General features: G+C 42.6%; 1 protein-coding gene and 5 non-coding genes across 19 annotated transcripts in view; 4 read left to right on the top strand and 2 right to left on the bottom strand.

Moving 5' to 3' along the window:
- Positions 1–22,184, top strand: part of rhbdf1b (rhomboid 5 homolog 1b (Drosophila)) — a 31,354-nt gene extending 9,170 nt beyond the window's left edge. For 2 of the 14 annotated variants that reach the window (XM_020082690.2, XM_069517608.1), the window contains 19 exons: positions 6,963–7,104; positions 7,208–7,341; positions 7,655–7,801; positions 12,479–12,707; positions 13,161–13,367; positions 15,231–15,353; positions 16,284–16,426; positions 16,538–16,792; positions 16,883–16,994; positions 17,094–17,168; positions 17,349–17,510; positions 17,758–17,858; positions 17,990–18,053; positions 18,364–18,458; positions 18,641–18,716; positions 19,074–19,174; positions 19,421–19,574; positions 20,886–21,109; positions 21,197–22,184. In XM_020082690.2, coding sequence (XP_019938249.2) covers positions 6,991–7,104; positions 7,208–7,341; positions 7,655–7,801; positions 12,479–12,707; positions 13,161–13,367; positions 15,231–15,353; positions 16,284–16,426; positions 16,538–16,792; positions 16,883–16,994; positions 17,094–17,168; positions 17,349–17,510; positions 17,758–17,858; positions 17,990–18,053; positions 18,364–18,458; positions 18,641–18,716; positions 19,074–19,174; positions 19,421–19,574; positions 20,886–21,109; positions 21,197–21,392 — 2,712 coding nt within the window. In that variant the 5' untranslated portion in view covers positions 6,963–6,990 and the 3' untranslated portion in view covers positions 21,393–22,184. Of the gene's footprint in view, positions 1–3,150; positions 3,632–6,962; positions 7,105–7,207; positions 7,342–7,654; positions 7,802–9,458; positions 9,936–11,443; positions 11,568–12,478; positions 12,708–13,160; positions 13,368–15,230; positions 15,354–16,283; positions 16,427–16,537; positions 16,793–16,882; positions 16,995–17,093; positions 17,169–17,348; positions 17,511–17,757; positions 17,859–17,989; positions 18,054–18,363; positions 18,459–18,640; positions 18,717–19,073; positions 19,175–19,420; positions 19,575–20,885; positions 21,110–21,196 lie in introns of those variants that run through there. The other 12 variants (XM_020082692.2, XM_069517610.1, XM_069517607.1 and 9 more) reach the window with 11 other exon arrangements.
- On the top strand, positions 5,774–5,866 carry trnai-uau (transfer RNA isoleucine (anticodon UAU)). The gene is given in 2 exon segments: positions 5,774–5,811; positions 5,831–5,866. It is a non-coding gene; the product is annotated as a tRNA-Ile (tRNA).
- trnas-cga (transfer RNA serine (anticodon CGA)) lies at positions 20,155–20,236 on the bottom strand. Its single transcript has one exon. It is a non-coding gene; the product is annotated as a tRNA-Ser (tRNA).
- Positions 20,635–20,716, bottom strand: trnas-cga (transfer RNA serine (anticodon CGA)). Its single transcript has one exon. It is a non-coding gene; the product is annotated as a tRNA-Ser (tRNA).
- A 306-nt stretch (positions 22,185–22,490) lies between the features above and the next one.
- On the top strand, positions 22,491–22,584 carry trnai-uau (transfer RNA isoleucine (anticodon UAU)). Its single transcript has 2 exons — positions 22,491–22,528; positions 22,549–22,584. It is a non-coding gene; the product is annotated as a tRNA-Ile (tRNA).
- A 1,245-nt stretch (positions 22,585–23,829) lies between these two features.
- trnai-uau (transfer RNA isoleucine (anticodon UAU)) lies at positions 23,830–23,923 on the top strand. The gene is made up of 2 exons: positions 23,830–23,867; positions 23,888–23,923. It is a non-coding gene; the product is annotated as a tRNA-Ile (tRNA).
- Positions 23,924–26,596: the final 2,673 nt, after the last annotated feature.

Raw genomic sequence — 26,596 nt, forward strand, 5'->3', positions numbered from 1 at the left:
CATCACCAGGGAGTGGGTATAGAGGAAACGAGCCCTCAAAGGCTTCTGAGGTATTCTCTGACAGGAGGTTAGAGGGTTTTAGGAAATGTGGTCTTCATTTGAAGACACACAAGCATGAAGATTTCTGGACTGTACAGCCTGTGTGTACTCTTCTTTTTTTTTTTTAGCATTAATTATTCCAAGGTGTCACATAAAATGCTACATGTGCAGTATCGCACAATCATTTTATTGTGTCTCACAGGGTGGGACACCTGCTCACTGTCAAGTCAATACACACACCACAAGACAATTGGAGCAAATGTTTAGACAGATGGCTTTGAGTCATTAAGACCTTGACAGTGTTTGCCTGTTGTTGGGTTATGGAGAATAATGAAGCACTTAAGTCAATAAAGTAAAGACTGATGTTATCATTAGAAAACAGAGTTAGAAATCAATGTTTGATCAAGTACAGCCAGCAGCTGGTTTGTTTTACATCCATCGTCTATTTATTCATCCATCATCCCTCCGTCCAGTGTTTAGAGATAAATCTATGAGAATATAAAGAATAAACAGTGTCATACGACAACATGTTGTCCTGTGTAGCGATAAGCTTCAGTCTGCTCCAAAATCATTAAAAGTCTAATAGAATAAAACATTGATTTCTGCATAAATCCATCTGAGTATTTTGATGGAGCATTAGGCCACATTTCTCTGCTGATGTTATTTCCCTCCTGTTCCCTTGTATTGTTTGTTCTCTCTGAGCTGATTATTTCCATGACTGACCTAACTGCTTCTGTTGTGGCAGATGTTTAATAAGTTATGTTTGTATGGGCTCCAGCTGATTACACACACACACATGCATGCATGCACACACACACACACACACACACACACACGCACACACACATGCACACACATGCATGCACACACACATATGCATGCACGCACAAATACACACAGACACACATGCACATATATATATTTATATATATATATATATATATATATATAGTGTACAACAGAAAAGAAATGACCCGCTGTGTTATGACTGTACTGTAACATCTGGCACAGATGAGAGCACACAACGGACATATTCCAGTGGTGGGGGGTGGAGGACATAAGGGTAAAAGCGCACAGCATTACTCCCCGTTAATGTATGAGGAGAAATACCTGAGATATAGAGATTTCAGAAGCTTCAGCAGGCTGGACTTTCATGTGAAAGGAGGATTAGATCAGACATTAAATCAGCAACATTTCCCAAAACTCAGAAGAATTTAAAAAGTTTATTTCTTTGTATCCAAATGAGTTTCTCTTATAAAGCATCGTCAGATCTCTAACCATTGTTCATTCCTGATTCCTGATTGTCAGTCAAGACATGGTAATTTAAAAGAACCCAGTCTGTGCAGTGTGTTTGTCAGTGTTAAGTTTAAGATTCATTTGTAGCATGTAGGGGACTTTCCTGAGGCCGCAGCTGCTCAGTTCTCATGACCACAACCTTTGAAAGCATTGTCCTGAGAGCAGGCAAAACAGTGTTAAAATGCACCCAGAGTTAATGGACTGTATTTATACAGCACTTTTCTAGTTCTATTGATCACTAAAAGTGCTGCCAGTACAAATCACACTCATTAATTTTTTTCTATCGCATCATTCGTACACTGGTTTCCCACTGTCAGGGGCAATTTGGGCTTCAGTATCTTGCCCAAAGCAGATTGTAGCGACTATAAGAGCAGAGCAATGACATTCAACAAATGAAGAAATGAAAGTAATCGAGGCTGTTCATTGGTTCGAGCCCAGCCTTTCCCTATTCAGCATGGCAAAGTGTCCCTGGGAAAAATATGTACATCTGTGAGATAGCTAGCACATGGATGGGCTTTATGAATGTGTGTTTGTATGGATGGATGCAAAACTCTACTGTTAAGTGCTTTGAGTGGTCATCAATATTAGAAAAAAGCTATACAGAGCTTTTACAAATGTACTCTGTAGTACACTCACAAGCTCGCTATACTACCTGAGTAAAGTGGAGGCCAGAGTCTGAAACTTTGATTTGTAATCTGAGTTGCACATTTCACCTTTATTAAACCTAAATGGAGTTTAAGTACAAATATTATTCTGACACTACATTAGATGTTGTGTAGACTAATTAGAAGTTAAGTGTGTTTTTGTAACAAAAGTAATGTAGGAGGAGTGAAAACTTAAAAAACAGGAAGAGAAAAAAAAAACTGAGGGCGATGTGAGAGGTTAACAAAGTAAAAAGACACAGAGCAGAGATTATGATTTGGACTGCTTCACATAAAGATCCATTGAATATTAAAGCTCACCGACATGCACAGTGCATTTCCATGCCACAGCGACTTCGAGCAGTGTCAGTACAAGTCGAGCGTCTGTGCCAAAGCGATGCCTTTGTTTAATTCCGTCTTGACGTGTCAGGAGAGATGTCACCCATATGTAAAGATGATCCATTTTCTCTGCTGCTCTGCCACAGGCCCCTATAGAAACAACAAGCTGCAGTGCTGCACCGGAGGTTCACATTTCCTGCGATAGTTGTCAAATGGTAGTTGCTATAGCTTGACGGTATCAGGGATGTGACGGAGACGAAAGTTATTAGAGAATGCTTTCATTGTTGGGAAATGCATGTCCAGGTGAAAGTTTCTAAAATACTACTTTCTCAACATTTACTGACATTTTCTTGCACAGTAGGTTGATGTAATTCTAAAGCAGGTATAAGACACAAATTAGATTCGAATTCCAGAAAATGTGATGAATATTGGGTCTGGATATTTGCCGGACTCTGCCTTCACATATGAAGAAAGCAGCAGGAGGTTGTCCGGGTCAGACACGTTCACGACAACAGGAAAAAGTCTGGGGTAATTAGGTTTTCAGCATCTCGACACCAGCTTTGGCGCTTATTGCCAATTGGTATCTTTGTCGGCATCCTCTACGTGTATGTCTCCTCTTTCTCACGCTGAGATATTTGTATTCCTCTTGTTTTTCTCACTTCTGCATCCATCACGTGTTAGAGACATTATCAACCCACTGTATTCTCACACTGACTCACTTGGGCATTTTCCGGACATTTTACGAGGGCACTGGCAGGAAAAGCTACAGAAAAGGTCCAGAGCAACTGTGCTCTCTCACTTACAGATATCCAGAGTTCCTTGCATGTCTGAAAGCAGTTTAAGAGTGACGGTGAGGAAGTACTCAAACCGAGAGCTGTGCGTGGCAATTTTAGAATAAAATGATTTTAGGCTTAGATGTTAAAGCTCATCACTGAACTCCCAGTGATTCTGTGATGACTGTAGCTTTCACTTTCTGCTCTGAGAAGTCATATACGTTTTTTTGAGACACCACTTCCTGATGGGTGCTTATGATGCGATAGCAGCGGTATTGCCGTTATTGTCAGTGGTTGGTATGAGCCTCTGGGGCCTGACAGCAGGACGATTACGTACAGCACAGGGATTACAGCCCCTAATCTGCCTGCCAACCCAACTCGAGGAAAACAAACGAGAGATCATGATCATGGAATACTGATGGAGGGATGCGGGAAACATGATGGAAATAAAAGAGGGGATTGGTTTTGGACCACACGGCATCGCTTCAGCCATTTGGAGGATTTTAAAAACCTGATGTGGGAGACTGACGAAAAGTTTGTCAAGTGAGTTCTTATACACTGTGTGTGTGTGTGTGTGTGTGTGTGTGTGTGTGTGTGTGTGTGTGTGTGTGTGTGTGTGTGTGTGTGTGTAGGCTCTAATGTCCGTATTCAAGCTTTGTTGTTTCATCTCAGAGTGGCTGTGTTCGTGTTGGTGTGCACACAAACTCGCAACGTGTACCGGCACTGCAGAATAAGCAAAGGATGTGGTTGAAGATTGTTCTGGTGAAGGATTCTATTTGCAGGGGTGTGTTTATCCTCTCTGCCCATAGGAGATCCTGCAGGCTTCTCCACATGTGACCACAGAGAGACCAAAACACTGGCACTTTATCAAGTTTGTGTAACCTGCCTCTAGTTTTACAGTTTTCTTAGCTGGAACTCAGAGTTTAAAACTGCAATTTCGTACTTGCTGTGTGATGTTGTACTACAGTGATAATGCTGACGTTAAACAGGTGTGGAGTGTTTATTTCATCCAACAGCTGTAACTTTTGGCCATTTTGCTAATGTCTGGTCATGAACCCAATAATTTCACAAAATTAAGTTTTGTTATTATAGTTCTGTACTAAATATCATGGCAGCATATACACATTTAAGATATTCCTTCAAACCATGCATGTCAAACACAGGAGACCAAAGTCTTAAAATTCATCCTCTTGGCATCTTGAAAAACTGAACTGGATTTCATAGTAAGACGTTGGGTTCAAGTTATTTCAGGACAAAAACATTTTACCCACACCAGGGCAGTAGAGTAAAACAAAGGTAGAGGCTTCAACCTCTGGTGGACATGAACGTCTTAAAAAGAATTATATAGGCAAAAGTTTAACCACTTGACCAATCGTGAGTCTCGCAGCTGACTGCAGGTCAGTGGGGGAGTGAGGAGGGAGAACATGCTGCAGTGTAATACAGCATGGAACGTAGTGGACAGCTTGTGAATGCAATTAACCAACATGAGCAAAAACTACGTCTTAAATGTCTGTCTCGATACATTTTGTCAGTTAAGTAAGTAAGTTTTGTGTCATGTCATATGTGCCACCTTGGTTCAATTGCATTGAAACATGCTCTGCTCATGCTCTTGCTCAGTGACTGAGTTGTCTCACTCTTTATTTGTCCTAACACCTACTAACACCTACATTTGACTAAGATCCACAAGTTCGCACCTGTTCTGTTGGCGCTGCCCTGCAGGAAATGTAGTACATTGCTTTTAAACAAACAAACCAGTATGTGTGAGAGAGGAAGCACTAGAAACAAAAAATATGTAATTTCAAAGACTCATTTGCTTTGGACACATGAGATAATCTAAAGGAGGATGTGGGACAGTGTGTGTGTGTGTTCCCTGCCAGCTGCCAGTGTTGAATGTCTCTCAGCTTGTTAGACCCGGCGTTAACCAGAAGTCTGAGTATCGGCTCCAGGCACACGTGTGATGGAACGGATTATTGTTTTAGCTAACGGCTCTATGGCAGGAGAGGGAAGCCTCTCTTAATTCTTAGCCATGAATCACAGAGTGATTCACAGCTGAGAACGACAGGGAGCTCCTTGCTCAGTACATCTCCGCAGAGCCACATGCCAGTTGTTCAATTATCCAGTAAAAGTCGCTTCCCTCCTGCTCATCAACTTCCCCTTGGCCAAAACAACATATACACTACAACCTGACGAGAGTGTCGTATGTCTTAAACTTATGAGACGTTTATTCATATGAAAACTCAGCTCACTGAACCTAATAATAGAAGTGAAAGGACATCTTATTTATTCCAACTTGCAGTGACATGGTGAGGCAGGAAAACCCCTTTCACTCTCCAGGTTTCGTCCTAAACCCATTTACCAGCAAACAATAGGATGTGTAGCGGCTGTGGGTTTCTGTTGTTTGGATTTGTGGGTATCTCAGAGATTCGATCTCTCTGTCTCTTAATAGACAGACCTGTTGTTCTCAGACCTCTTATTCCTCATGAGAAGTGTGATCAAAACAATGTACTCCTTCTCAACAGCTAGTAATAGCATCCCTTTGTGTTCTGTCCATCTGTGTTCATGAAGGGAAAACCAGTGTCTGAGTGCAACTTTACTTCTGAGGTTCCCAGCACCATCTTGTGGTGTTTAAACATTATTGCATTCCTCCTCCTGTCGAAATACTGCTGCATTGTGACATCAACGGAGGCTCCAGTGGCGCAATCGGTCAGCGCGCGGTACTTATAGACAGTAACCTGCAGAGTGATGCCGAGGTTGTGAGTTCGAGCCTCACCTGGAGCAGTGAAATTTTGAGCTTGGCTGTGAATCATAGAACAAAATCTTTAAAAAATGTATCCATATGAATCACAGCAAACAGATTAATGTAAACTGCCTTTATGAATTAGGCAAAGAACGCCATCTAGTACATTTAAATGTGCAGTGTGTACGGGGACTTTTGGACCTTGGTGGAGCTATGCACTCTGCTGAGTATCATTCTTTATATTCCTATTTGTGTGAATTTCCTTGTGTGGTTGGAGAGTTTTCCAAATAGAATCAGAAACAGGGGTTTTTGCCAGGTAGGTTTACACATACAAGCATTAACATTTAAAATATATACAAATAGGAAACACAATAAAATATGAAAATGTTATAAACACTAGAAAAGGGATTGTGCAATATGTTGTAAACTCAAGAAAATGATTGTGCAATTTGAAGTATGATATATGCAATTTGATGTATTGTAGAAGCTTCTTTGTGTAGATGTGGCATTAGGATGTGTCAAATAAAAAAAACATTAACAACTTTCAATTGAATTTACCCATTATCTCTGATTATCCATAACGTGGCCTCAAGCAGTTAAAGTCCTCCTCCGGTGCAAATCTGTTTTTTTAAACATATTACCAACTCCATCTTGTGCCTTTTATATGATAAAAAACATTTTGAGAGAAAGAGGAAGCGCCATGGCTGAGCCCCTGTGTTCCCGTCTGGTGGGTTGAGGTTGGGGGCAGAGGCAGGGCTACATTAGCATATTCATAGATCCCAGGCACGAAATGAGGAAGGAAGGTGAAGAGTAATATTTAAGCCTTTTTAAAGCCTTGAGGGGAATATTTATTACGAACCTTTTGAATATGTACGTTTTAGGAACAATGAAGAGTCTTAGGGGCTGTGATAAGCTACTTTAGAGGGACTTTAATATATGCAGGCATGTGTCTGCTCCCTCTTTATCTGTCTCGGCCTCTGCACCATCGAGAGAAATGGATTAGTTGATTAATGTAATTTTGCCCAATGTCTGGAATTACTCAACAGAGCTGCTCAGTTTTGGTTTCTGGCTTTTGACAGTCAGGACAACATTTCTTTGAATTGTCCGACAAACCTGTTGCTTTGTTTGTGTGTGCAGCTGGCAGGGGTAGGTAGAGGCAGCGAGCATGGATGAGCCGGGCAGCAGAAACAGCAGCCTGCAGAGGAAGAAGCCACCGTGGCTCAAACTGGACATCCCCACCATTCAGCTCACACCAGATGACTCATCCACCGACATTCAGGTAAAAACAACAACAAATCTGTGGTTTAGAAGAGGAGAATGACTACCAACATCAGAAATGTAAGTGTGGGGGTCTGCGTCAATATCTGTGTTGTGTGTTGCAGCCAGTCAAGCGCCTGCGCAGTGTCAGCATGCCAGGGGAAAACCCTCAGACCTGCATTGCTGCCCTGGAGACTTCAAACAACTACCTCAGACCTCCTCTGCAGAGACAGCCCTCCATCACACAGTCTATTAAGAGGTTAGAACACACACACACACACACACACACACACACACACAAAGAGAGACACATTCACAAGGCTTTCTCTTCTTTCCTCTCTGCTGCTTTTGTCCACCTGACAGTTTCCTCTGATTTCTGCATGTCCTATCTATTCAATAATTGTCTGCATTCAATCTTTAACTAATTTAATCTGCGTTCTCCTTTCTGATTTAACACTAACTAATCTTTGGCTATCTCTTTTTCCTCCCTTTTCTTTTCTTTTCCATGTCTGTATTTGCCCTTCCCCACTGTCTCCCTGTCTCCTCCTCTTCTTGCTACGATGCGTGTTAAGTGGAAAAAGGGTGCGCTTTGAGCGCGTCAACACGGTGCCCCCAAAGGGCCAGAGGAGCCCCAGGAGGGTGTCAACCGATCGAAGGCGGTCCTGCATCCCCAAAATACTGACCCGACGGCGTTCATCTATACCCAAACAGATCATCAGGTACAGGAGAGGTGGAGGGGGTTGAAGGGGTTTTGCTTCTGCACTGAAGTTCTTAAAAAGTGTGTTCTCCTTTAATTCAATGCTCTGAATGAAACTGCATATATGAAACTAACCAGTTGGCCAGAAACACATTATGAAATGTCGGCTAATGTGGCTCTTTGACTGTTATGGCTCATTTATGCTGTCATATGTAAATTTTAGAAGACGTGCACAAATACAGATGAAATTAATGCAGACTACGGAGAGAAGGCTCTGTTCATTTCCATACACATCTAACGTTGAACATAAGTGGGCAAAGGGGCAACTCTGAGCAAACAAGTTCAGCAAATTAACGTTAACATTTTTTTACATTCACGTTTTTCCACCTTTTGTATTGAGTGAGTTTTCTGCACACCGAGTTCACCCCTTGGCTCTCTCCTGTCTTTGTGCCCCAGCTCTGAACGCTTTGAAAAGAGTCACATGAAGAATGCACACAAGCAGCGTATCAGTGTCAGTCCAGGTGACACACAGCACCACATGCTTTGAAGCAGACAAAATAACACAATTACTCACACAGGCCATTTATGTACCTCACGGAGCATGTGGGCCACATCAAAGCGGACACTCGCACCGCGTTTAATTGTAAATGTTTGAACGCTGGGCCAAGACTAAAACCTGGAGCCACTCTCCTCAAAGGAACGCTTTGACGTCTTAAACTTTATCATGCCAAGGTTTATTATCCTTGTATGTGAGAGCGAGGGAGACTGAATGCGTTTGATGTGTGTGGGAGAATTAATAGGATCGAGGGAAGGTATTGTGTGTGTACATAAGTTCCCGGAGGTTAGCTGAGGTACCTCCTCCTCAGAAACGTTCGTGAATACTGGATAAATGTTTGACCTTTCAAACAACGTGTTCGTCAGTGTGTGATTTGCTGCAAACCGCTGACTTGTAGGGTAACAGGGAGGGCGCTGGGGTCCTTGTTCATGCGGAGGACAACAGGAAACTGTTTATGAGTCATGCTAAGGAGCCATAAATTCGGACAGAGTTAGACTCACAGAGTTCATCTCACAGTGATACTCGTAATGATAGATGAAGTTCACAGTTAACTGGAAATTCTTTTGACTCCTGCCACAAATATCCTGGCTGCAGAAGAGCTGTGGTTCACACTATGGACTGTGTCTTGGAGGAGCTAACCCTTTGTAGTATCCCTGCTCCATCGTGTGTGTGTGTGTGTGTGTGTGTTTGGTTGTGTGTGCCTGCATGTGTGTGCGTGTGTGTCATGTTCAGGCATGTCCCAGTGCCCTTCCTCCTCCATCCCTCCTTCCTCCTAATGTGCATGTGTGTATGATGTTCCATCCTTCTTCTCTCCCTCCCTTTAATCTCCCATTTCCTGTGGAGTGCTGGTATGTTGGAGGGAGAACTTGTGTTTACACGCACACACACACACACACAGTAAAACAAGTTAGAGAGAGAGAAGGACCTCACTCATAGTGATCGCGGGGGCTGTGGATGGGGGGATATTCAGTTTGACAAGGACCAGAGTCGCTGTCTTCTTCGCCCAGTGGGTCACATCCTTTTATGCAAGCTCCAGAGGATGGATACTGGAAGGCCGGCCAGACTCTGACATATTTACACACTCGCTCACACATGAACAGTCTTGTGGAAACTTCTGTTGTGTGCCGGTGACACGGGGTCACAGAATGTAAGATCCTCCCTCTCATTGTGCTCTGAACGAGCGGCTCCAGCTGCTGGTGGAAGTCCTCTGCAGACGTCCTTCACATCAGGACTCTCACTGCCTCAACCAAAGAGATCAGCGGCAGCTTTCCTCTAACTTTTCATTACTCGGCCGCTCACAGAGCAGGACAGGAGAGTTCATGCCGAGTCTGGACATGTGGTAATCATCCTGTCTTTGCGCAACAGCGAGTGTTACAAGGTACCGCTGGCCTGGATATGAGGAAATCCCCTTATGGAACATTTGATGTGTGATCTGCGGAGGATCAGTTCGCGTCCAAAGGATCAGGGTTTAATGCAGATCAGGGTGTGAGCGGGGACAGTGTGTCAGGGATGCTGGTGATGGAGGCGACACAGCTCCTCAGTCCCAGCTCCCCTCAGGTATGACCCAGACCCTGACCCCCTCCTGGAGCTCTCTGGACAGGTGGGTGTGTTGTACTTTTGTTGAACCAGAGAAGAGGATACTGATTGAAAATGTGTTAACAGTGAGACACGTTGACCAGCAGCTGTGTTTAACACTCTGAGTGGTATCAGTCTTCTCACTGAACTCTCAGCAAGAAAGTGTATCCCCCAAAATGTAGGGCGGGGTGATGAGGCCACAAATTATAATGAGATACAATTTCAGTTATGACAAATGTTTTATTGTGTAAATATTATTGCTCCTGAGTGAAGGTTTCAAAATCTTCTTTATTAGCAGAGAACGACAATGTGTTAAACCACCTCACTGTGCTCACACAATGCATAACCATTACATTGATATATATTATATTGCGAGAATAATCAGTATTTCATGAGTATTTTCATTTTGAATTGTGCTGAAAACATTGATAAGAAACATTTGGATGACTGTGGTGCCTACTGCACCTTACTATATGAGGCAGGAGACCAGCCATGTATTCATTGATGGGGAAACTTAACTTTACAGTAGTCTACTACTATCAGTAGTGAATTAGTGATAAATAATGAAAAAGTTGGAAATGTCCCTACATTACTGTTTCTTCAACAGTGGACATGCAACAGATTATAGTTCATTTGCTTCATTACATGATCTGAACTTGCAGTAGTGAAGGAAAAGAAAACACTGTTGATTTGTCCATTGAACAAACTCACTCTCTATTATCCAAGCTTTTATTTATCTTTCTATTTATTACCCTCCTCAAGGAGGTCAGGTTTTCGTCTGTGTTTTGGTGCAGATCCAGATCAGCTGGCACATCCAGGGATTTCTTTTCACTCCAATTTTTCGACATTGTCCTTTTTTTCTCAGAGAATAATTAATGAATCTCTATAAAAAAATAACCCGACATGTTTAGGAGACTGATATTCATGAATGTGTCTAATTTAGTGCATTTCCAAATCAGATAAAATCTGGATCCAGTGAATTGTAAATGTGGTTTCTTCAGGGAACTGTTTCAGAGGAATGCTCTTGTGGTACCACTTGTTTATAAGAGTTGCCCCGTGACTTTTCTCCCTGATGAAACTTAAACCTGTAATTACAGTAGATCTCTACAGCCTTACCTGGAGGATATGGAAGCTAAATGATGTGGGTGTGATGGATTTGTGTGGTCGTGAAGCAATATTTCATTTGGGGTTTTGTGTGGGTTAATATGACGTGCATGCTTGTGGGTGCATGTGCGCACTCATCTAAACAAACAAACAAACAAACGTCATCTGGCCTGATATAAGAGCTATGGATATTATTTAAATCAACACTTTACACCTCTCCTCGTCTCCTGCTCTAAGAAGACCCAGTTTCTCTCTTTTCCCAAACCTGTCTTCTTTCTGGGAAATTTCTTTCTGGAAGGATAACAGTCAGGGCCACGCCACCCCCTCCCTGCCCCGGCGCAGCCTTAAAAGGCCTCTCCAGCTGGCCTCTGTCTTCATGATGAGTGCTGAGTGTTTATTACTGAGTGTCCTGTTCTCCAAACAGTTTCCCTGTCATGGTCTCCTTCTCCTCCTCCACGCTGCCTGGTCCAGGGGAAAAAAGGGACCGGGATGCAAACAATGAATGAGAAATTCAATGAGAAACACACAACGCACACAGAGACAGCCATGACAGGTCAACTACTCTAACATCTGCTTCTTACTACTTACTGCAGAGAGCAGTAGGTTGTGTTACGAAACATGATGGTATTCAAGAGAGAATAAATACGAAAAGGGAGCTGAATTGACGGGGATTTCCTTGTCTGAGATGTAGACATGTTACGTAAGAGATTGTTCTCTAAATCAACTGATCTGCATTTGATTAAATCCTGACCCATATCGCGTCCTGACTCCTCAGTATCAAATCACTTCTCTGCATCTGGAAAGTTTAAGCTGATTTGTGCTTTTGAAATAGTTTTTTTTCTGTGTGTTGTCAAGGGTTATTAGTTTCCATTCACCTCACATGCCCCATTCAGTCTGAGTGTACACATGTGTCCGATGAAGCTGTTTGTGTGTGTTTGTGTGTTAGCGAGAGAGACAGAGAAAGAGAGGGAACGAAATCAGGAAGAGCTGGGCTATGAATGAATGTGCAGCTATGAAAGATTTGACTCATTTAAGAAAAGTATCGACTTCAAACTAATTGGCTTTTAAATGGCAGCAGGTCAGATACGTCTGCTGGGACTGTGTCAGTGTGTGTGTGTGTGTGTGTGTGTGTGTGTGTGTGTCCCTCAAAATCATACAGAAGGTACACATTTGGGTTATAGTAATCAACTGCTTATAGTGATCAATCTGGCTCTGGACAAATGTGATGACTGTATTATTATTATTCAACAACCAGCTGAGGTCAGTCAACTAAGCAGGGATTCAATCCATCTGAGACTATTCAGCATTTAAATGGATTAAATCAAATAGTCTTCTACACAAATATAAAATTACAGTTGTAATTCATACGTTTTCCTCTACTTCTTGATTGCCTTCTGCCACATGTTTACTTTCTCATTAATCTGACGCCTTTCGATTTGACACATGAGTCCATCCTCTCCGCAGGGGTACGGCCGACTGGTTTGGCGTGAGCAAAGACAGCGACAGCACCCAGCGATGGAGGAGGAAGAGCCTGCAGCACTGCAGCCATCTGTACGGAGGCCTGAAGGCTCAGGTGATGAGGGAAATGGAGCTCCACAGCCAGGACAACCTCTCCCTGGCCAGCACTGAGACCCCTCCTCCCCTCTACCTCCCTCCCCTCCACCCCAGTCACCACCACTATGGCATGCAGAGGGTAGGCCAGCGCCTTGGGGGAATAAATGGGACAATTCACTTCTTTCACTTCACTCTCGTTCTTCATCCTGCAGTAGATTTATGGCGCTCGCTTTACCTCTTTGCTTTGTCATCTTGCCTAGGGTTCGATTGATGGATTTTTGAAGACTAGTATGTGAAGCTATAGTTTTTTGTGAACATATCTTAGAATGTTCCAATGTTTCAAACTCACTTAATATCACAGGGTTTCCACAGGGTCTTAAAAAGTCTAAAATTTAAAATCTTAACATTAATTTAAAGCCATTTTCTAAAGAGAATTGTCTCGGTAGCATTCATAGTTTGTAATGTCTGCTGTATTTCTTTCATCAATCTAACCCTAGTTAAGATGTGTGTGTTACGTGCATCATTCCTACTGTCCACTGTTCTTACGCTATACGCTTACTTTTGTATATGTGGCTTGCCTGTGTGTGTGCAGATCGTAGACCCCCTGGCCCGGGGTCGTGCCTTCCGCATGGTGGAAGAGGTCGACGGCTTCAGTGTCCCGCAAACTCCCCTCACACCTGGCACCGCCTCCCTCTGCTCCTTCTCGAGCTCCCGCTCGGCCCTCAACCGGTTGCCGCGAAGACGCAAACGGGAGTCTGTTGCTGTCATGAGTCTCAAGGCTGCTGCAGCTCTAATGAAGGTGTTTTTTTTCTCACAACAGAATTTATTATAGTTATATAATTATAATAGTAATCATTTATTTTCTATCACTCAGTGTTCTGTGCTTTACTAAATCTGTGCTTCAGACTCTTTCAAGCTACCGTCAACCCCGGTTTACCTGAAATCCAAATTACCTTAAAGGTTCAGCTGTAACATGACATTTCACCACTAGATGTCACTAAATTCTACACACTGAACCTTTAATGCATATTAGGAACAGGTATTTCTTACATTATTAGCTCACAGCAGTACATCCACGTCTACGTCTATCAAAGGAGACTGGGCTTAGAATATTCAAACATACTGTACCTCCACCGAGGATGGTAGCTGAAAGGAATATTTGTTACCGTACAGTAAATATCTGCTTCTTAAAATACTTATTTTGATTCACAAAATCTGGGTCATTACCTGGTCATATATTCACATTGGTTCTCTACAGAGGCCTTTTTTTAAATAAAGATCAATGCTTTATTTCTTGAGAAATTTAAAAAACACTTTATCTCACAATGTAAAATAAACCGGAAAAGAAAATCCAGGATTGGCCTCCTCATCTGGATCTTCATCGAAATGAATGTTGTCCTCCCTGAACCGCTCCGCATGCTTCCGCCAAGTTTCACAGAAATCTGTTCTATGATCTTGTTAAAAAACAAACGAACAGACAGACGAGTGAAAAATAACCTCCATGGGGAAGGAAATAAATAAATACAACAAAATACAAAATTAGAATAAATTATTTTTCAGTGCTTTGTGACAAATCTTTAAAAGACCAATAATATAGTACAACTGCAGTTTACACAGTACAGTAGTTATCATGCACACACACACACACACAAAAACATAAACAGACACACACATACACACATTTAATCTCCATCATTTTATGTTTTTGTGAAGCGAGTATTAGAAAAACTCCCTCCATTGTATTTCGATGTGTCCTGGTCTCCTGCACAGGATTTATCTCTGAGTTTATCTGTGTATTTATGCGTGTGTGTATTTAAGCGGATGTGTGTCGGCATGTTATGCAATACATGAGATCCCCCGTCGCGTTGTGGATTAAACTCTTTACAGTAATGTGCAGATGACGCTCTGTGTGGCTCCCCGGCTGCAGATCTACACAAATAAAGGGATGAATGATGTGTGTGTTGAGTGAAGAGAGGAGGGGGAGACTCGCTAGCAGATGGTCCATGAAGTTACACCGCGATGCTCAGATATCTGCTGGATTGCGGTCAGAATATTCCAGATGTGCAGAGCTAATCCAGCGACACACAGGGGGGTCACTGCTGCTTAGTCATTAACCCAAGAGGCACACACCACCGGGTTTCCTCCAGATAAACTGTCAGGATCAGGAAACACTCTCTTCTTCAACACCACTGCTGAGAGCCCTAGCTAAAATCATATTGACTTTGGTCTCATGTGCTCTCAGTTCAGTACAGACAATATCACTATACATCAGTCTGATGTCAGTAGATGATGATGTTTGTGTGTGTATTTCAACCAGGAGAGACTTCAATTGAAATATGAAGATAATGTTAGACTCTGTAAAACTCCCTTGTAATCTTGGTTGTATCGGGGTTAGACCCTGGTCCAGATCCTGATGGTGGTTGGGATGTTATGTAGAGATGCTGCAGATCTGAATAAGATGATGTCTGGACTACAGGGTATGTTGAGTGGAGGTGATCAGGGAGGAGGAGGGTAATTGGCTAATTGAGATCTTGTCAAAATCTTATTGGATCACTGAAGCCTCCGACAGCCAGCTGATTAGAAGTGAACCGGAGGGTGAGAGAGAATTGTGAATGAATGGATCCTGCTTGAACTTGAGCTAAACTTCTTTTCTGTTCATCAGGGCCGGACGTTAGGGGACAGCACCGCTGGGCGTCATCGAAGACGGAGTTTCATGCCTCCTAGTTTCTATGAAGACGACACTGTGGACCTTTCTGATGATCTGGACACTTCCTTCTTCACCAGAGTGAGCAGTCGACACACGTCCACACTCTATCAGGCCAATCCACCTGAATTAACAAAATAAATCTCTTCCATTTGTCTTAAAGCATTTCATGAGCAGCTGGCCTTCATGTCCTACAGCCTGGAGTCATGTTTTTATGTAGCTTGGTTGTAAAAGAGGCTTTCGTCTTTTATGTGGTTTTTACTGTCAAATGACTTAAGGTATATATAATGATGTGTTTTATTCAGATAAGGGGCAAATAAAATACAACACAACGTAGAATGAAATACATAGAACAGCACAGAAAACAAATTATATTACATACCAATGCCCCCACAGCTGGATTAATAACCTGTACTGCTAAACCTAAAATCAGATTTTCATTTTCAGAGTCGATGAGTTAGCATATAAAGTAAATATCCTAGTACAGATTGTGAAGTGTTGACTCCTGCAGCCACAAACATTTTACTCCCACTAGACCATCCAGGTCTATTTAGAAATTATCTCCGAGCATCAATATGAGCATCTGCATGTTTCTTTAAGCTTGCTTTTTGGTAGTTTGACCACAAGTGGGCAGTATAGAGTGATGTGCAATATGCTCTGACATCTTCACTCCGTCTGTTCACTCGCTAAACAACAAAGTTGTTTCTTCAGGTAAAAGAAAGTTTTTACACCCAACCAGTGGATGTTTTTATTCCATGCACAGTCTTGAGGTCTAAGCATGTTGCTATATGTACTATATGTACTGTGGTTTTATCAAATTCAGTTAATTTATGTCATTCCAGCCATATCTGTAAAACATACAGTGGAAGGAAGTTTGTTCCTCAGGACCAGTGTGCACGTACAGTTAAAAGACATTTTTAAAATTTGCTCTTGCTGTGTCATCTTTCACAAAGAGCATATTCTGAGTTTGTCGGATTAGAATTCCCTCTCACTCAGTTCTGATGTTTGCAGGACGGTCTGCAGGATGAGTTGTCCAGTTATGCAGATGAGGTTTTCGAATCACCGTCAGAGGCTGACCTCAAACAGCTGGATGAGAGCGAGCTCACAGGAAGTGCCCTGGATAAGAATGAGCTGGAGAGGACTCACCTCATGCTGTGAGTTTATATTTCTTTACAGATTCTTTCATATGCACACAAGCCTCTTGTATCCCAAACATTTCCAGCACTTCAAAATTGTCTCTTCTGTGTTCCTATTCTTCTATCCAGGCCTTTGGAGCGAGGATGGCGCAAAGGGAAAGACGTCTCTCTGGTCCAACCTAAAATGCGTCTGAAACAGGAAGTTGTAAGTGTCAACAGCCATCAACAGCGCGGACAACGGATTGTGATTCCGGTTAAGAAGCTGTTTGCCCGAGAGAAGAGGCCGTACGGGCTCGGCATGGTTGGACGTCTCACAAACCGGACGTACCGTAAGCGCATTGACAGCTTTGTCAAGAGGCAGATTGAAGACATGGATGATCACAGGTGAAGAAGCTGATTCTACTTTTAATCAGATGATTATATTTTGTTTAGTCCAGGAAATAGAGCCTGACAAACGTTTTCCTTACTTTCCAGGCCTTTCTTTACCTACTGGATCACATCCGTCCATTTGCTCATCACCATTCTGGCTGTGACTATCTACGGCATCGCCCCTGTGGGTTTCTCACAACATGAAACTGTTGATTCTGTAAGTGTAGCTACAGAGTTTTGGATGAATTTGTCTGTGAATTTGTGTTGAATTCCCTTTAGAAATGGACGACTGTGTAACAGAAGTAACTATTTTCAGGTGTTGAGGAACAAAGGAGTTTATGAAAATGTGAAGTTTGTGCAACAACAAAACTTCTGGGTCGGACCGAGCTCAGTAAGTATTTTCAGTGTTTTATTTATTTATTTACCACCTTCATTGGTGGAGGTCTGAACTCTGCTGAGTGTCATTCTTATTGATTATTCTTTACTCAGCTCTTGATGGTTAAAAAAAAACATATTTGAATTAGACAGTTAACAATAGAAGTACTGTAATGTCTCTCCCTGCTGCCTACAGGAGGCGCTGATCCACCTAGGAGCCAAGTTTTCCCCGTGCATGCGTCGGGACCAAGAGATCCAGAAACTGATGCAGGAAAAGAGAGCGAGAGAGAGCGAGTCAGGCTGCTGTGTGAGGAACGATCGCTCCGGCTGCCTGCAGACGTTACAGGAAGAGTGTTCGGTCAGCGAAACACGGAATCAAAATCTGTCTTTGGGGAAATTCTGTTAATGCAAACTTGTATCACAGCATATCAGATAAACTCTCAAAAATAAAAGATGCACAACATGTAACAGTCCAATAATAGAACTCATTGAACTTCATCAGTTCTTGTTGCTGCATTAACCTGAAGGAGCCACTGCACAAAGTGACGTGTTCAGTTAACTGTTTATAATCTTTTAAACATGCTTCTGTCCGTGTTCTACTGCAGAGCACCCTGGCAGTGTGGGTGAAGTGGCCTCAGCACCCCAGTGCTCCCTATCTGAATGGTGAGCTTCGCCAGCATGGTGCAGTCTGCCATCAGGACCCCAGGTGATTTAAAAACACTCTCTGTTTGTGTGATCATATAATGATCTTATACAACAGGTTGTCATTAGTACTCAGTGTTTTGACTCAGTCGATCTGTTAGAAAACAGAATTATTCACTGTCTTTTATTTCGTAGAATTTGTCTGGAGCCAGCCTCAGTTTCACCTCATGAGTGGCCTGATGACATCACCAAGTGGCCAGTGAGTGCAATTACATTCATGAATGAATAAGAGAATGTGTGGTGATAAAATCAGATTCTTTTTATATTATATATATATAACAACTAAGGTTGGTGAAAAGCCTGAGATAACATGTGAGTATCCAGTTTAACCTTAAATGTGAGAGGCTGCATTCTCCACTGGCTACAGGTGGGACAGGGATGACAGGCTAATGTCCAATAATCCAGTCAATCCATGTCCTCTCCCTGAATCTAATTCTGACATTATTTTAAATATAAGGAATTGAAAGAACATTCTGATTCTACACTTTTCCTGTGGTTACGATCTGTAGGTTTGCACGAGGTACAACTCCGGGAATCACACCAACCTCCCCCACATAGACTGCACCATCACAGGCCGGCCGTGCTGCATCGGAACCAAAGGACGGTACGGATCAATGTCCCTGTGACTCTGAGCCATCATCACTGATCTGTTTGCATATATACCACAATCTTCTACCTCTACTTTGGCTACTTGCATGATTAAATATCACATGATGTGTTCTCACCTCTCTCAATGAAATCTGAATTAAATTTTTTCTATGAAGCTAATGAGGTGTTGTGTTGTAGGTGTGAAATCACTTCCAGAGAGTATTGTGACTTTATGCACGGCTACTTCCATGGAGAGGCTACTCTCTGCTCACAGGTGGGACAAACAAATTACAGTAGAAATTATAAATATATTTATAACCTTTTTTTTTTTACTCTAACACACTTTGTCAACATTTTAATATTCTTGCTAATTCCGGTCAGTTTTTCGGAGGGTATCTCTGATGAATAGATCCATGTAAAACAGTCCTGCTCCAGCTGAAGCTTGGACTCACGACCTCGGCTTTGCTCCGCAGGTCATTTTCTTATGTGCTGACTGCGTGCACCGCTGCAGCCAGTTACTGTGCTGTGAATTTCAGGACTTTAGACTTTATTCAACACTTTCATTTTCCTCCACAGGGTGGCAGTGAATATCCACCTCTGACTTTCCCCTGACTCTCTCCTTCTCCTCCAGGTGGCCTGCATGGATGATGTGTGTGGTTTGCTGCCTTTTCTCAACCCAGAGATCCCAGACCAGTTTTCCAGACTCTGGCTGTCTCTCTTTCTTCATGCAGGGTGACTGAATCCATCCCTTTTTTTGTCCATCTCAGAATAAACCCCAGCATATATGAAAAATAGAACATTTGTTGAAACTGTGAAATAGTGGCACCTGTCTTCTGCCATTCTCTCTGTCTATTGTACCTCAGCTGTGCTCTCGATAAAGGCAAAAAGCCCCCAAAATAGAGAAAGAATAAGAAATATCAATTGTTGGGGTCAACGTCAAAAGTAAGTTGCTGACTGTTTGTCTGTGTGTATCTGCAGCATCCTGCACTGCCTGGTGTCAGTGTTGTTCCAGATGACGGTGCTGAGGGACATAGAGAAGCTGGCTGGCTGGCTGAGAATCTCCATCATCTACATGCTCAGTGGCATCACTGGAAACTTGGCCTCAGCCATCTTTCTGCCTTACAGAGCAGAGGTACAGTGTCACCGTCAAAACAAAACTGTATAAGCTACTGCAACTTCTGGTGTAGTTTTCAATATTAAACTAATGGCACTCAGAAGAGCACATACTGTCGCCAAGCCCCAACAGTCCCCTTATGAAACCACGTTAAAACTCACTAGATCCAGATTTGTATTTGTATCTGCACCAATGAATATTAGTCTCCTAAACATGTCTGATATTTTTATCTGAGAAATCTAAAAAGAGCCCTGCAATATTAAAGAAAGTGAAAGCCACACCTAAATTTACCGTCCAGAAATCCTGCTTAATAATGGACAAACACAGACGAAAAAACAGAACCTGGTTTAATTTGAATAAAATATTAAAAGATAGCGCAGTTGAGGGGGTTTTAAAGTGCAGTCCATGATGGTGCAAGTAGTTTTACTGGGAGCAGACCTGTTTGCTGCAGGAATACATCTCCTTTACACACTTAAGGTGAATCAGACTGTGGCTGAGGTGGAAGCTGCCCAGTGCTGTGACAATGTCCTCCACTGGGACAAGTGTGTGTACTGCTTTATCAGTCCCTTCCTGACAGTTGAAATGCTGCTAAGAAGTGCGTCACGAACAGGATTCGAACCTGTGCGGGGAAACCCCATTGGATTTCGAGTCCAACGCCTTAACCTCTCGGCCACCGTGACATATATACTGTAATCTGTAATAAACACATCTCGACCTAGACAGTTATGATGGGTAGAGTCTGTATATGCACTAAGTGGTACAGGATGATCACATGGTATGAGCTGAATGAATAAAAAAAGATGTTAGTCAGTGGGTCTGTGTGTTCATTTACATCAGCCTCTCGATTACAAACTTACTGGGATGCTTGTAATACAAACATTTGGAAAACCTTTATTTGTACATATTCATATGTGGAAGCTCCGCGTGTGTTCACTTTCCTTCCAATATTGCCACTCACATCTAAAGAACTTAAACGTCCCTCCTCTCACTGGCACATGTCCAGGCTGGTACTGCTGATCAGTCTCTTCCTTGAAATGCTGCAGATTCATAGAAGATGCTGATGCTGTCTAAAGATGTGCGTCACGAACAGGATTCGAACCTGTGCGGGGAAACCCCATTGGATTTCGAGTCCAACGCCTTAACCTCTCGGCCACCGTGACATATATCTTTCTGCTAATCTTGGGTTAAGACTTTAAAACTTAACATTTAAACAGAACACCAGAGGTCTGGGGTCAGGGACTTGTGTACCTGATGACCTGAGTGACATTGAACACAGATTTCATTTAGTGGATCTGTGTAACATCTCTGTCTCCCCTGTGTTCACCTCAGGTGGGTCCGGCAGGCAGCCAGTTCGGTATCCTGGCCTGTCTGTTCGTGGAGCTGTTTCAGAGCTGGCAGATCCTCGAGCGACCCTGGTGGGCGTTCGCCAAGCTGTTGGCCATCTCAGTCTTCTTCTTCTCCTTCGGTTTGCTGCCTTGGATCGACAACTTTGCGCACATCTGCGGCTTCATATCGGGATTCTTCCTGTCCTTTGCCTTCCTGCCATACATCAGGTAGGTGAAGAAAAGGGAAAAACTGCAGTAACTTGCTCTTTCACCTTCATTATGTGATGAATATTGCTCTGTGGTTTATTTTTTCAGTTTTGGGCCTTCTGACATGTACCGCAAGCGAGTCCAGATCTGCATCTTCCTGCTGGTCTTCCTCGCCCTGCTCGCCGCCTTGGCCGTTCTCTTCTACGTCTACCCCATGAAGTGTGACTGGTGCGAGTACCTCACCTGCATCCCCATCACTGACAAGTTCTGTGAGAAGTATGACCTGAACGCCCACCTCCTCTGAACGACACGCTTGGTTTGCTACAGCAACCTGTGACAGAGCAGGAACATTTCTCCTGGAATAACAACCATCATTTCAGGATTCTATGTGGAGGTATGAATTCTAAACGTATTTGTTGCACAGTTTCGACAACAGATCCACCAATAATAAGACCTATGCATGAAAGCCTGACTTCAAATATTCATGTACATGGGAGCAAAACACGACTGAAAAGGTGTAACGGTTGATTAATGTGTGACTGTTCTCTAGCTGGGCTAATCACTGACCAGTCACACATGGAGGGGGGGGGTATACAGGCCACTATTCCTTGCCAAATAATTTACCTCTCTTCTTACGGGACTCAACAGCACCCCTCAGTGGCCAAAAGGAACCTCACACCCTGCCATGGCTGCAGAGGAGGAGTTGAGGTACTCCAACTTTGTACTTTTTTTTTTTTTATTGTCCTAACAGTTTAATCCATTTATTGGATTTTTCTTTGAGACTCTGAATGTGCCTTATTGACACACAACCACACTCATACACACATGTTGTTTTGTGCCATGTGTCAGTTTGTGTCAGCGGTTTCTGGCATTACAGGTCGGACTAATTTAGCTCTGTCGAACCAGTTTTTAACAATCAAGACAAAATCATGTATAATATGTGTTTACACAGCCCTTAATGCACTTCTGTCACAGATGGATTGTTTTTTATATTCACCCTGTGTCTCAAAAGCCAGTGCAGAGGTGAATCTTTCTTTTCTTTTATTGAAAGTGGTTGCGTTTTAGCTACCTGACAATAAAGACAACAAGACACAGACTTTGGCTCTTTTTTCTGTTTGTGTGTTATCTATATGTGGAGAAAATTAAACCACACTGCTCCAGGTGATGCTTGAGTTCACAACCTCAGCATCACTGTGCAGGTTATTGTATATTACCATTACAACCCACTGCCTGACTGTCTCACTGGAGCCCGTAAACCACTCACTACACCAGTTATTTATTTTAATCAATATATTTCGTTAAAATCTAAAATAAAGAACCAAAATGAAATGAATTAGTTTTGTGTGGTTGAACTATATTTAATGTTAACGCCATGTTCAGTGTCTATATTGTCTTCAGAAAAGCTCCAGTGGCGCAATCGGTCAGCGCGCGGTACTTATAAGACAGTGACCTGCAGAGTGATGCCGAGGTTGTGAGTTCGACCCTCACCTGGAGCAGTGAGTTTTTATCATAATGGTCAGGGACTGTGGAAATAACCCACTCTGACTGATTCATGACAAGACACATCCATTATCTGCTCTGTAGCACTGACCTTAGCTTTCATCCAGCAGCTTCCAATGTGTTTTCAAAAGAACAGGCGATCTACTGTTCTTTGTACACATCACACTTTAAAATAATCAGGTCATTTACACTTTAGGAACTTTTTTAAGTGTTGCACAGAGTTTCTTGAAGACAAATTCCTAATAAACCCTCCTGTTTCTTCCATAGCAACTACCTGGATTCTCCTTCTGATGTTTTCTTTACTTGTGAGCAACTATAAGACTTTTCACTGAATTTATCAGTCTGAAAGTTTTTTTTTGGGAGGGGGTGCCCACTAGATGGCAGGACAGGACCTATAACTTACAATAGTACATCAGGGTTGCAGCTCAGGGTATATAGCTGCAATAAAAACAACATCCTGGTGTTGTTCTTGTGTTGTTCTGTGGGATTTGAATGTCATTAATTCAAGCAGGAGGTTTATTAGCGTGCAGAACTCTTATTGATGCCCCTGATGCTCCCTGTGTGCTGTACCACTGGGTTTGTTCATCCTGCCGCTCCCCCTCCTCTGAGTGCACACACACACACACACACACACACACACCACCCTGAATTCATTATGTCTTGTCTGTAATTGAGACTAAATAAGTGTGTACTCATGTTAGAGAGGAGCTCTGAGAGGCTGAACAGCACTCATCTGCATACCAAATACAACAGTAAAACTTCTGTTTGCACTTAGTGCTGCATTAACTTGAATTTGATTTAGTAATTATATATAATGTATCCCCCAAAGTCCATACTGTTAAAATACAATCAGCAAAATGAAATGTATATAGGCTATAAGGCTTGAAAGGTAATTCCCATATAGAGCTTCTACAAGTGGTCCAATTGTTGTCGATTGTCAAACTATGTGACATTTGTGGTCGTCTGTTTATTTGGGGGGCACTTAGTATTTCTGCACAACTTTTTTTCACTGATGTTTTTGGGAAATTTCCAATTGAAGAAAATCTGAGTAAACACGTAGGAGGTGGGACTTATGACCTTTACTGCAGCCAGCCACCAGGTGGCGATCGAGACCCTTTGGCTTCACTTTTGAGGAGCAGTCACATCATGTATTTTTACATAACACAGAGGTTCTTAATCAACTAGTTAATTTGTTTTGTTTTTTCAGCCTTAGTCTCGAACCTTTTGAAATGCATACACAGGCTCCAGTGGCGCAATCGGTCAGCGCGCAGTACTTATAAGACAGTGACCTGCAGAGTGATGCTGAGGTTGTGAGTTCGACCCTCACCTGGAGCAGTATGGTTTTACCCTGGCGGTGGTTGGGCAGTGACTGATCACAAGACATTTTCAGTCCTTCACTTCAGTCAGTAGCTACCTTGATTAAAGATACAGCATATTGTTAAACCTTCAAACTATAACTATAATAACTTTGCACTGTCCATAATAATGTTTCACAGGCACAATTCACTGAAGACGCCACCGACTGAGTTCATGACTTGTTTTGCTCATCAAAAAAGCAAAACATTTCACTTTCCTTCTCCTTCCATGTTAAATGTATATTTGTCAGGCTCCAGTGGTGCTCTCAGTGGCCTGCAGAGTGATGCCGTGGTTGTGTGTTCAGGGCAATGTTATAACAGTAGCAGGAGACAATGGAAATATCTGCCTTTGTATTGGCGCATCCTGCTACATTCAACCTTGTCATTTGGTGCTGGCTAACTACTCTACAGGTAGAAATGATATTTACTGTGAGAGTCAATTGAAACAGTAAAACTGTAATCATGTGACTCCTTTCACATTGAGGCTTTGTCAATTTATTTATTTTATATTATAAAAATATCTATTGTACTAGCTTTAAGGGAGATTTAGATCTAGATCTTCATGGTTACATATATAGGACTATGTTGGTTGCTGCTCTCCGCCCCTTTTCCCGCTTTTGTCATAAAAGCTGGCGGAGCAGCGAATACTGACAAAATAATGACCCTGCCAACTCACCGATCCTGGAAAATCATCTCGGGACTCGTCTTATTCTGTCATCTAGTGGGTGCTTGGCCTAATAGAGGCAGCACCAAGAGCCATTAGACCCCCTCCCCCCACTCACTGCCACCCCCATCCCCTGCAGACTCCTCATAGGAAATTATCTCTCCCCTCTCCTCTCACCCCCCTCGCCCACTTGTCTTCTCCCTTCCCTACTCCAATCCACCTCCACCCCGTCACGTCTTCCTACTCCCTCGCCCCCTGTCCATTTCATGCCTCCCTATTTCCATCACTCATTCATCATTTGGTTTCCCCCCCCCCCCACACGCCTCTCCATCATGGCTTCTATAGAGATGGAAATGTGTCATGAAGAGGATGGTATCTACGAGCCATTGATCAGCATCAAACGAGACACACTTAGATACCACACAGTCCTCCTCAACTCATCACGTCTTTTAATTGATGGTTGAAAATTAAACAGTTCAGAAAAAATAGATAGATAGATAGATAGATAGATAGATAGATAGATATGTGTTGTGTCTGCCTCGAAAGGCGACCCTGAAATGGGACCCTGACAGCTGGCCAACAGGTGGTCACTGACAGACCCTCTCTCTTCATTGTGCTTGGAACAACCAAGACACACACACACCTGATGGCCTGGGTGCTGAGTCTGAGGAGTGTGTGTGTGTGTGTGTGTGTGTGTGTGTGTGTGTGTGTGTGTGTGTGTGTGTGTGTGTGTGTGTGTGTGTGTGTGTGTGTGTGTGTGTGTGTGTGGGTGGGTGGGTGGGAGGGGGGTGGGGGGGCAGTCCTAGCACACACCTGTCTGATGATCCCTCCTATGGCAGAGTTGATGGAGAGTAATGTTATAGGTCTCTCCCCATAAAAAAAACACACGGTCCTATATGCCACCTGGACAGTGTGTGTGTGTGTGTGTGTGTGTGTGTGTGTGTGTGTGTTGCAAGTGTTTAAGTCCAATTATATAATTTTTTATCATCTTATTAAATTAACAGTTAAATAGATTTATTATAAAACAGTAGTTGGTAACAGTTTAACTTCAAAGTCCTCTAGTCACTTTAAATACTGCCACTCATTCATCCAGACCGTGACATGCAATCAAATATTCAATAGATTAATGATAAACAAATGGCACTGGATGACGTGACAGTGAGCTGAGGTCATGATGTCCCGTCTGGGCCAGCCTGGGTTCCAGTAGCTTCTGTAACTGACTGTAATCTTTTGTATTTCTTCCATTGGTCTTTCTGTAAAAATAAAGTATGTTTCTGGGGTTTACTGTCATTTTAATTTTGCATGGTCAAAAGCACATGGCGTTAAGTCCATTCAGAGTATGTCCGAATGATTTTAGTTTGTTTAACAGCAGGAAAAAAAGTCACCGTGTCAAGCACATGGTTCAACAGGGATGTAAGTAGTCTCTTAATTAGATGTGGCTTTGTTTTTTGTGTAACCTGCAATAATCCAATCAGCGTGTGAGCTCATTCCCTTCAAAATCCAGGCTTGCTGAGCTTGCACCTTTGTTTTGAATGGTAGTAAGAAAGAACGTTTCTATGAAGATGGAACATGTATTTCTGCTTGTCCAGACTCAAACGCAGCCCCGGAGTCTCACAACTAAAATGGGGCCAGCAGTGTTTAAAAAGGCTTATAACTAATATGACCAATCGATCACAAACACTTTTACATTTATCAGTAATGACAAGCTCTGTTACATGCTTGAACATCACCCATTAGTTATTGAAACCGGGATAATAATTACTTTGCATGTTTTTTTGTGTTTGGACCTTTCTAACCATGTTTCTACATCACTAGATCATTAAAGTCCCTTCTTGTTCCTGGAAATTCAGTGGCAGTTAATTTGCATTTGCATCCAGTAAGACACCATGAAAGGAAATAATGAGTCTCTGCCTCACAACACACAAGTGATCGGTTTTAAAACCCTCGTTTGAGAAATCTGTACGTCTTTGCGGAAGAGGCTTTGGCTGG

Source organism: Paralichthys olivaceus, chromosome 21 (genome assembly GCF_024713975.1).
Source record: "Paralichthys olivaceus isolate ysfri-2021 chromosome 21, ASM2471397v2, whole genome shotgun sequence".
In the NCBI taxonomy this organism is placed as follows: domain Eukaryota; kingdom Metazoa; phylum Chordata; class Actinopteri; order Pleuronectiformes; family Paralichthyidae; genus Paralichthys; species Paralichthys olivaceus.